Genomic DNA, 11598 nt, shown 5'->3' on the forward strand with positions numbered 1-11598 from the left:
CCCTTTTTTTTTAAGAAAGACTTTTCACAATAATGTTGGTAGCGCCGAATCACTGTGGTCACCTGTTGCTAGGTATTGGTGGCTCGTGTCCCTCTTGAAATGTACAACCTGTACAAATCAGCCATACAACTGTAATACACATTGTCAAGTAACGAAAACAGTTTTTTGTTGTTGAGTAGAAGACCGGCCATAGAAAAAACAACGTAAGCATCCCTGTCGTTATCCCCAGGGAGTGTGGCCCCGAAGGTGGCAGACGAGGGAACGCCCTAAATATTTGTTACTCTAACAAATAATTCGTACCGTCTATAAAAATGAAACTTCACAGAGTGATGTTTAATATGTTTCCCAATACGTACACATAGTTTTTTTTGGTGATTTTGGCGTTGTCGTTTTTCGTAATGATTTTGTTAGTCGTGCCGCCGCATTTCGCCCATTTCCCATGAAAACACGACCTGGATTGTGATTGTGATAGATTCAGCCCTCCTCGCGGGAGACAAGAAGCACACACAAACACAATTCTACTGTCAAAAGAAAGCTCATGTATCATAGAATTAGAATTTTTATTTATGTTTATCTAAATTGGTCACCAGCTTCCGAAGAGAGCAAATTACACAAGCGTGTCAAGGAGAAGGGGTTGCACGAGCAACCTCCATGGAGGAGCTCCACAGAGCTGACCTCCATGGAGGTTGCTGGTGCAGACCTCCAGCTCCACCGAGCGAGCTCTATGCGCTATGAATACAAACACTTGGTTCTCGTCACCTTCATGGAATTTTTAGTACTACATAGAGGAGCTTCTCTCGTAGAGGACAAACAACCGGACTGAACTAGCAGCTGTACGCAAAACATGCTACACGGGCTATGAATGTAAACATTCGGATCACGTCACCCAAAACAAATTGGTCTTAGCGCTCAATACGGTAACAGAGGGCTGTTTGAGTAGCGCTCTACGGGTTATGAATGTAAACACTTGGTTCACGAAACCCAAAACAAATCGGTCTTAGGGCTCCATACAGAGATACTGTAAACAACAAACACAGGGAGCCGATAGCTGATCGAGCAGCTCCACGGGCTATATGAATGTAAACACTTGGTTCACGTCACCATCAACAAATCGGTGTTTAGGGCTCTATACAGGGATACTGTAAAACAAAACACACGGAGCCGATAGCTGATCAAGCAGCTCCATGGGCTATATGAATGTAAACACTTGGTTCACGTCCCCATCAACAAATCGGTGTTTAGGGCTCTATACAGGGATACTGTAAAACAAAACACACGGAGCCGATAGCTGATCAAGCAGCTCCATGGGCTATATGAATGTAAACACTTGGTTCACGTCACCATCAACAAATCGGTGTTTAGGGCTCTATACAGGGGTACTGTAAACAACAAACACACAGAACCGATATAGCTGATCGAGCAGCTCCGTGCACGGGCTATATGAATGTAAACACTTGGTTCACGTCACCATCAACAAATCGGTGTTTAAGGCTCTATACAGGGATACTGTAAAACAAAACACACGGAGCCGATAGCTGATCAAGCAGCTCCACGGGCTATATGAATGTAAACACTTGGTTCACGTCACCATCAACAAATCTGTGTTTAGGGCTCTATACAGGGATACTGTAAACAACAAACACAGGGAGCCGATAGCTGATCAAGCAGCTCCACGGGCTATATGAATGTAAACACTTGGTTCACGTCACCATCAACAAATCTGTGTTTAGGGCTCTATACAGGGATACTGTAAACAACAAACACAGGGAGCCGATAGCTGATCAAGCAGCTCCACGGGCTATATGAATGTAAACACTTGGTTCACGTCACCATCAACAAATCGGTGTTTAGGGCTATATACAGGGATACTGTAAACAACAAACACACGGAGCCGATAGCTGATCAAGCAGCTCCACCGGCTATATGAATGTAAACACTTGGTTCACGTCACCATCAACAAATCGGTGTTTAGGGCTCTATACAGGGATACTGTAAAACAAAACACACGGAGCCGATAGCTGATCAAGCAGCTCCACGGGCTATATGAATGTAAACACTTGGTTCACGTCCCCATCAACAAATCGGCGTTTAGGGCTCTATACAGGGGTACTGTAAACAGCAAACACACGGAGCCGATAGCTGATCAAGCAGCTCCACGGGCTATATGAATGTAAACACTTGGTCCACGTCACCATCAAAAAATCGGTGTTTAGGGCTCTATACAGGGATACTGTAAACAACAAACACACGGAGTCGATAGTTGATCAAGCAGCTCCACGGGCTATATGAATGTAAACACTTGGTTCACGTCACCATCAACAAATCGGTGTTTAGGGCTCTATACAGGGATACTGTAAACAAGAAACACACGGAGCCGATAGCTGATCCAGCAGCTCCGTGCACGGGCTATATGAATGTAAACACTTGGTTCACGTCACCATCAACAAATCGGTATTTAGGGCTCTATACAGGGATACTGTAAACAAGAAACACACGGAGCCGATAGCTGATCAAGCAGCTCCACGGGCTATATGAATGTAAAAATTTGGTTCACCTCACCCTTTAACAAATCGGTGTTAAGGCTCTGCTGATAATCGCAAATGACAAGCATTCACAGAACAACGAATTGATATCTTTTTTTGTACGATAACATTTGAAACAAAAATGCTGATTTTGTAAGAACTTAAATCGCGTGTACCATTGAATTACCCAAGAAAGTGAATATTTTTTTCTTCAAGCGGATGTTTGGTCACAGAATGGTGAGTTGGGAAAAGTAGTCGGAATTTATAGGTTCGCTCCCTTCACGTGGGGACCCAACTTCTGCTAGGAGATAATAGATACTCGTTTGTTTGCCATTGTAAAGAATGAGGAAACTTTGCACCTTCATGCTAATAGCTGTTATTGGTTTACTTCAGCCCTGTGACAAGTTTGTAGAGATCTGTTGGTCCACTACGAAAAAAGAACACATATGGCTTCATAAAGATATAAATTTAAACCTGTTTTGAGGAGATCTCCAAAGCCAGGGGTGCCTGTTTTTATAAGAATATAACGGCTTTCATAAGAGTTTAATGGAATATGCAAGGAGGTTAAAAAAAGTGATTTTTAACCTCCTTGGAATATGTACGAATGTATAGTTATTTTAAACGATTCATTACCAAACAACACACGGATTTGAATTCAAAAGAGGTTTGCGAAATGCACACGATATATTCACGATTAGTAGAGCTCGTATGAATTCCGTAATCCTAATCTCAAAGAAAGTTCTTGGTGTCTGAGAAGAAATCAAAACAACCCATTCATTGAATGAAGCGGTTTGTCGGCTCTCGCCAGGAAAGCTAAAAGTTCGCACCTCCGTGCTAATCCGAAATCGCCCCAGAGCGCGACCTTACCACACCAGGACACTGACGCCGGAAGCAGCTGGCTGACTGGCGTATAACTTTCCAAGCAGATGTTGGTGGAGTAAAGTGTGACCAGCCCAAAGCTCACTTTTCCCCGCTGGCCCTACCGGCATATGAGAACTTGACAATGTTGAAGACTCTACCAACCTGTACATGCTTGCTTGGAGAGTGGGTCATGTAGTCTGGTAGAGCAAAAATGATAAAAGCTCCGTGGGAAGAGTAATGTCAAAGTACAGTTTGCGCAAACTATCTTTGACTACTAGTATTGATTCAATATTAATCTCAAAGGTTTTAATATTGAACTGTTTGAACACGAGTTTGTAAGCTCCTCACAATTCAGGCAAAAGACACCTTTTTTGCTCACTACACTCCTTCGTCTGAGTTTGGTACTTATTAACCTTATCAGCCATTGTAGGATCTGCTTGGAGATTAAAGAAACACACGAATCTGACTTAATTCATATGAGTTTTACGGAATCCATACGATCCTTAGAGCTCGTATGAATTCCGCAAATATTTCCTGAATACACCCCTGTTAAGACAGACATGGTACATGTATTGCTTCACCTTCAAGAAACCATATTCCACAAACCAAACCCTTCCCGCCACACTCACAGACACAAACACTACTGTAACAATGATTTTTTCCTTTCATTGCAAATTAAAACAACCCGTTCATTGAATGAAGCAATCGGTGAATTGTTTGTCTCTCTTGCAAAGAAAGCTGGAAGTTTACACCCCGTGCTAATACGATATCGGCTTTACCACGTGCACGCCGAAAACAGCTGGCTGACTAGAGAGGTCTATAACTTTGCAAGCAGAGGTTGGTGGAGAAAGGTGTGACCCTTTACTTCAATGTCACTTTCTCTATTGGTCCTACTGGCACATGTGAAGGTCACGATGTTCTCTACGAACCTGTACATGCTGGCTTGGTCATAAAGTCCGTTAGAGTGATTAAGTCAAAATACAAGGTTTTAATATCAAACACATGGTATGTACAAGCAAGGAGGTGAGAAAAATTCCTTGGTACGAGGTTTGCAACATTGTTGGGTCTGTTATAAACCACATAACAATTATCAAGTACCATTATATAATCTATATCATTATTCTATTGGAGAATTTTGCACGCTAATATGAGATCTCTCCCATTCAAGCACGTATCTCGCCTGTTTTGTCTACTCCACTTAGAATGTACCCGCAGTCGCCTATGTTGCAGTCTTCGAACGGGTCTGTTTTTTATTGGGGGGGGGGGTCTTGGTTCGCGATTTTCAACATTACATAAGTTCTCTTGTGCCGGGAAAGGGGGTTTGCCGAGGAAGGGAGTTTGCCAAGGAAGGGAGTTTCGCCTTCCACAGCAAATTACTAGTACTTTTCCTGGCACAAGAGAACGTAGCCAACGTTGAAAATCGTAACCCCCCTTCCCCCACCCCAATAATAACCTAAGACCTGTTCAAAGACTGCAACTGAGGATATACCCGCAGGGGGTTTATACATATATCATTATAACCTTTGCTTTATCAATTTTTCGTGAACCAAGTGTTTACATTCATATAGCCCGTGGAGCTGCTCGATCAGCTATCGGCTCCGTGTGTTTTGTTTTACAGTATCCCTGTATAGAGCCCTAAACACCGATTTGTTGATGGTGACGTGAACCAAGTGTTTACATTCATATAGCCCGTGGAGCTGCTCGATCAGCTATCGGCTCCGTGTGTTTGTTGTTTACAGTATCCTTGTATAGAGCCCTAAACACCGATTTGTTGATGGTGACGTGAACCAAGTGTTAACATTCATATAGCCCGTGGAGCTGCTCGATCAGCTATCGGCTCCGTGTGTTTTGTTTTACAGTATCCCTGTATAGAGCCCTAAACACCGATTTATTGATGTTGACGTGAACCAAGTGTTTACATTCATATAGCCCGTGGAGCTGCTTGGTCAGCCATCCGCTCCGTGTGTTTGTTGTTTACAGTATCCCTGTATAGAGCCCTAAACACCGATTTGTTGATTGTGACGTGAACCGTGTGTTTACATTCATATAGCCCGTGGAGCTGCTTGATCAGCTATCGGCTCCGTGTGTTTGTTGTTTACAGTGTCCCTGTATAGAGCCCTAAACACCGATTTGTTGATGGTGACGTGAACCATGTGTTTACATTCATATAGCCCGTGGAGCTGCTTGATCAGCTATCGGCTCCGTGTGTTTGTTGTTTACAGTATCCTTGTATAGAGCCCTAAACACCGATTTGTTGATGGTGACGTGAACCAAGTGTTTACATTCATACAGCCCGTGGAGCTGCTTGATCAGCTATCGGCTCCGTGTGTTTGTTGTTTACAGTATCCCTGTATACAGCCCTAAACACCGATTTGTTGATGGTGACGTGAACCAAGTGTTTACATTCATATAGCCCGTGGAGCTGCTTGATCAGCTATCGGCTCCGTGTGTTTTGTTTTACAGTATCCCTGTATAGAGCCCTAAACACCGATTTGTTGATGGTGACGTGAACCAAGTGTTTACATTCATATAGCCCGTGGAGCTGCTTGATCAGCTATCGGCTCCGTGTGTTTGTTGTTTACAGTATCCCTGTATAGAGCCCTAAACACCGATTTGTTGATGGTGACGTGAACAAAGTGTTTACATTCATATAGCCCGTGGAGCTGCTCGATCAGCTATCGGCTCCGTGTGTTTGTTGTTGACAGTATGTTTACATTCATAGTTTGTAGAGGTTGCTTGCTCTGCTCTTCGTTCTGTGTATCTTTGTCATTTACGATATCTCCATAGAGCCCTGCCAACAATTTGTTTAAGGTGCTAGTTCAGCCCGTCCCCGTTTGTTTTTCTTCTACGAGAGAAGCTTCTCCATGGAGTTTTTTTTTAAATTCATGAAGGTGACGAGACCCAAGTGTTTGCATTCATGAGTGCGTAGAGCCCGCTCCGTTGAGCTAGAGGTCTGCACGAGCAACCTCCATGGAGGAGCTCTGTGGAGCTCCTCCATGGAGGTTGCTCGTGCAGCCCCTTCTCTGAGATCTGGCTGTCTGCTCTGTTTGACTCTGTGCGGGAGGAGGATAAGATTGTACTCCGCACTTTTCCTCGCATGGAATGTCTCCTTCCTTGTTCTGCTGCCTTGTAGTGTCTAATGTCTCACTGCTGCTTGTCTCGTCCCCAGGGTGTACAGCTGGACGATCGTCCATAGCGACCTCACCGCTTCTCTCACTCATTTCTAAAACAACAATAGAACATCCGACATTAAACGAGCAGAAACATTGGTAGACACATACGCAAACGTACTCACACATACAATTATATGTATTAGCCCATGTAGTCACTCGTTCCCAAATAATACATTTAAGCATTTATTTATGTGTAAATCCATGTCCGTAGGCTAATTGCAAGGGTACAGACAGATAATAAACAAGTGACCGTAGATATTATACATAGTCTAGCACTTTGTGACGTATTTATGGTTCCGTCGCGTCAGTTGCAACAACATAATATATATTATGCCGATGATATGGACAGTTACAGACAGACAAGTAACGACAAACAGGAAAGAAAAAGAAGCCCTAGTATTACTGATAGCTTACCAGGACAAAGTATGTACTTGTTTACTAAAACACTGGAACTAATCAACAAAGAAATATGCTAGGAATTCGAAGCCAGAGTCTAACAGCTGTTAAGGGATTCCTCTCCCGGCCGCAACACTAGAGAACACCATATCTGCTTGGAGATATCTAATTACTAAGCTCCCTCGACCACATGACCTGTTCTACTAGATATCAAATACAGGGATGATTTCTGAAATTTTCACATCGATAATAAAAACAGCTACCGCGAAAAAAAAGTGCATCATCGTGCAGGTCGGTGCAGAGGACATACCAAACTACATACGAATGCGACAATGGGAACATACAGATACAAATGCGAACGCGCTACATGGACAAAAACTATACTAGTAGTCTGTCGCCGGAGGTTACCCTCCAGTTACAAACTAATTACATCGTCTCGCCTTAGAAGAATACGGTTTCTCGTAAAGAAAATTAAGGATTATCAGACGAAGAACGTAAGGGAGGTGAAAAAATGTTTTACCTTCCGGTTTGTGGTGCTGAAGTTATCGCTGAAGTGTCGAATTGTCTTGAAAATGGTCTCAAACTGGAGCAAAGTAGTCGTATACACGTACGTTACACTCCGAGAAACAACAATGGCTGCCAGGCAAACTGACCTTTCCAGGTCTCATAACACAGTATTTAACCGCGACCGCGTCCCCAAAAGTAGACCGGGTCAAAATAGTGCAGCACAGTACTTGCAAAGGCCGAAGTTATTCTTCCGTGCACAACAGATAGGTGGAATCTGCGGTAAATGGTAATTTATTTTTATTCTTAATTTCTATATCTTTATGTATTTAGAATATTGTTGTTGATAGGTATCTTGTCCTTGCCCAATTCCATTTGTACTGTCTATGCTTTTGTCAGCAAGGCTAGCCTTATGTAATAGCCACAGGCTAGTTGGGCAGTCCTGGCTGTGCGTGCTGAATAGCAAAACCAATAAATAAAATAGAAATAATGACCAGAACCTACAACTGATATAATAAAGCCTGATAGCTTAAAAATGGACTCCTAAAAAGTTTGATACTAGCAACCACGAATTTAATATCAGTGGAAAATTAGCTGAGAAAGTTTACCAAGTATTATCAGAAATGACCGACTGATTAATTCAGTGATTGAATCGCAAACTCGTGAGCGTACACTCAAGTTGGATACTATCACTTGTAACATGCTTAGAGAGAGAGAGAGAGAGAGATGGCATGCATAACCAGCCAGAGAAGACCTTGGCAGGCGCTTTGAAAGGATAAATTTATTTTTCCACATGATGTAAATAATTATGTTTAAACAAAGCATGAAATATCACCACGTTTCGAAGCAAGGCATGACATAACATAAGAATAAACTCAATAACCGTCAGTACTATATCTACGTTTGGCAAGTTATCAAGTTACCACTTCCTAGCATTGTTATCTAAGAGTATCAACTTCTTATTCAGCAATAATACAATGTTGAATACAGAACATTGTCCTAAAATTGAGTTATTCGATATTTAGGTTTGCAAAGGCAACTATCAAGGCTCAGTGATGATATGGGCGGTATGCACATGTAGGGTTGGGTAGTTTACAGGCGTGTTCGGCCATATGTAAGTGTAAACTACTTTTCCTTGAAGCAGAATAGTCGCACTGATCACATTTTTGCTTTACTTCTACTGTATTTTTGCACGTGTCTGGATAGGTTTATTAAAATCATGTACACACCGGTCAAGTTTCCACGGTTTGTCTCGTCCTGTGTCTGTTAACATGGTATTACTGTGCTGCAGTGACGTCACACTACTTACACGTATATGGTTTGTCATATCTAAGGCTACGGATTACTTGCCAGCCGTCCATGTATCCACACTCCCTAAACGTTGGGTTATTCGCCGTTGTGTTTAGCCACATGTCGGTCTAAATGGAATTTTTGTGCAGCAGAATAGTCGCACTGGTCACACTTGTAAGGTTTTTCACCTGTATGTTTTCTAATGTGTACGGTTAAGTAAGACGTTCTAGCCGTCCTGAATCCGCACTCTCCACACATGTAGGGTTTTTCGCCGGTGTGTTTATACATGTGTTTGACTAGACTGCCTTTGCATGAAGCAGAATAGTCGCACTGGTCGCATTTATAAGGTTTCATACCTGTATGTGTTCTCATATGTACAGTTAAGGAAGACCTGTTACTAGTCCTGTATTCGCACTGTTCGCACATAAATGGCTTTTCTCCGGTGTGTTTAGTAAGGTGGCGGTCTAAAGAAACTTTATGTGCAGCAGAATAGTCACACTGGTCACACTTATAAGGTTTCTCGCCGGTATGTGTTCTCATATGTTCGGTCAAGGAAGACCTGTCAGCCGTCCTATATCCGCACTCATCACACATGTAGGGTTTTTCGCCGGTGTGTTTAGCCATGTGTTTCTTTAAATTACCTTTGTGTGAAGCAGAAAAGTCGCACTGGTCACATTTATAGGGCTTTTCACCTGTATGTGTTCTCATGTGTTCTGATAGGTGAGACCTGCTAGCAGTCCTGTATCCGCACTCATCACATATGTAGGGTTTTTCTCCGGTGTGTTTAGCCATGTGTCGGTCTAAAGCGCTTCTGTGTGTAGTAGAAAAGTCGCATTGGGCACATTTGTAGGGTTTCTCGCCCGTATGAGTTCTTATATGTCGAGATAGGTTGGACCTATTAGCCGTTCGAAATCCGCACTCCCCACACATGAGAGTTTTTACTCCGGTGTGTTTGGTCATGTGTTGGTCTAAGTTGTATTTTGTTGCAGAAGTATAGTTACACTGGTCACACTTGTAAGGTTTCTCGCCAGTATGTATTCTCATATGTTCCAATAGGCGACACCTGATAGCCGCCGAGTATCCACACTCTCCACAGATGTAGGGTTTTTCGCCGGTATGTTTAGTCATGTGTCGGTCTAAGTGAACTTTCTGTGCAGCAGAATAGTCGCACTGGTCACACTTATATGGTTTCTCACCTGTATGTTTTCTTGTGTGTTTGATTAGGACAGACTTTTTGGCTGCCCTATAGCCACACTCCGTACACGCAAAGCGTTTATTCACAGTGCGTTTCACCGCAAGTCTGTCCTTCTGCTCTGTTCGACCCTGTGCGGGAGGATGGTCAGATTCTACTCCACACTTTTCCTCACATGGAATGTTTTCTTCCTCATTTTGCTGCCTTCCCGTGTCTAATTCCTCGCTGCTGCTTGTCTCGTCCCCGGGGTGTATAGCTGGACGATCGTCCATAGCGACCTCACCGCTTCTCTCACCCATTTCTAAAACTACAATAAAACATCCGAAATTAAACGAGAAGAAACACTGGTAGACACACACGGAAACGTACTCACACACACAGTTATATGTATTAGCCCATGTACTGACTCATTCCCAAAAAATACATTTATGCATTTATTTGTGTGCAAATCCATGCCCGTAGGCTATTTGCAAGGGTGCAGACAAATAATAAACAAGTGACCGTAGATAACTTACTAGTAATTTTTGACGAATTTATGATTCCGCCACGTCAGTTGCAACAACATAATGTATTTTATGCCGATGATATGGACAGTTACAGACAGACAAATAACGCCAATAGGAAAGAAAACGGAGCCCTAATAATACTGATAGCTTACCAGAACAAAGTATGTACTTGTTTACTCTAACACTGGCACTCGTCACCAACGAAATGAGCTAGGAATTCATAGCCAGAGTCTAACAGCTCTCCCGGCCGCAACATGTTAAACATCTATTCAACATTGGAGAACATCATATCTGCTTGGAGATAATCTAATTACTAAGCTCCCTCGACCACATGACCTGTTCTACTAGATAACAAATACAGGGATGACTTCTGAAATGTTTACATCGATAACAAAAACAGCTACCGCGGAGAAAAAAAACAGCGTGCATGCATCATCGCGCAGGTCCGTGCAGAGGACATACCAAATTGTAACCAAAGTACATACGAATGCGACAACGGGAACATACAGATACAGATGCGAACGCGTTACATAGACATTATGTATTACGCGTTACATAAACAATACTAGTAGTCTGTCACCACAGGTTACCCTCCGGTCACAAATTAATTAGATCGCCATGTCCCTCTCGCCTTAGAAAAATGGTCAAGAATACGGTTTCTGGTAAAGAAAACAAAGAATTGTCAGACGAAGAACGTAAAGGACGTGAAAAAAATGTTTTACCTTCCGGTTTGTGGTGCTGATTTATCGCTGAAGTGTCAAATTGTCTTGAAAATGGTCTCAAACTGGAGCGAAGTAGTCGTGTACACGTATGTTACACTCCGACAAACCAGAATGGCTGCCAGGCAAACTGACCTTTCAAGGTCTCATAACCCACTATTTATCCGCGACCCCGTCCTTAAAAGTAGTTCGGTTTAAAATAGTGCACCACAGTACTTACAAAGGCCAAAGTTATTCTTCCGTGCAAAACAGTGAGGTGGAATTTGTGGTAAATGGTAGAGGAATACATCGGTGTTGATACTGTATAAGTTGGATTACGTTGCTTAGAACTTCGGCCGGCGGGAATCTGCGCCTTGATACTGTTACCGGCACTTCCTGAGCGTCGTCTGCAGTTCCATGACCTCCGATGGTGGTCAAATCAAAGTGTCTATTACA

General features: G+C 42.8%; 2 protein-coding genes across 3 annotated transcripts in view; both read right to left on the bottom strand.

Annotated features, from left to right (window-relative positions):
* The window catches only part of LOC118420995 (gastrula zinc finger protein XlCGF57.1-like), a 17589-nt gene extending 9469 nt beyond the window's left edge, over positions 1–8120 (bottom strand). Inside the window, exon 1 of the mRNA XM_035828115.1 lies at positions 7473–8120. The gene's annotated coding sequence lies outside the window, so the exon portion shown is untranslated. The remainder of the gene's footprint in view (positions 1–7472) is intronic.
* A 97-nt stretch (positions 8121–8217) lies between these two features.
* Positions 8218–11312, bottom strand: LOC118420994 (zinc finger protein 501-like). 2 transcript variants are annotated; one of them, XM_035828113.1, is made up of 2 exons: positions 11167–11312; positions 8218–10239 (listed from the first exon to the last, which is right to left on the bottom strand). In XM_035828113.1, the coding sequence occupies exon 2, from the start codon at positions 10235–10237 to the stop codon at positions 8843–8845; it is 1395 nt and encodes a 464-aa protein (XP_035684006.1). In that variant the 5' UTR covers positions 10238–10239; positions 11167–11312; the 3' UTR covers positions 8218–8842. The 2 variants fall into 2 exon arrangements, with proteins under 2 accessions (XP_035684006.1, XP_035684007.1); XM_035828114.1 differs by having other exon boundaries at positions 8218–10245; positions 11167–11305.
* Positions 11313–11598: the final 286 nt, after the last annotated feature.

Source organism: Branchiostoma floridae, chromosome 8 (assembly GCF_000003815.2).
Source record: "Branchiostoma floridae strain S238N-H82 chromosome 8, Bfl_VNyyK, whole genome shotgun sequence".
NCBI lineage: Eukaryota > Metazoa > Chordata > Leptocardii > Amphioxiformes > Branchiostomatidae > Branchiostoma > Branchiostoma floridae.

Coding starts and splice junctions, on each gene's coding strand:
- LOC118420994 (XM_035828113.1), bottom strand. CDS start 10,237: ATGGGTGAGAGAAGCGGTGAGGTCGCTATGGACGATCGTCCAGCTATA.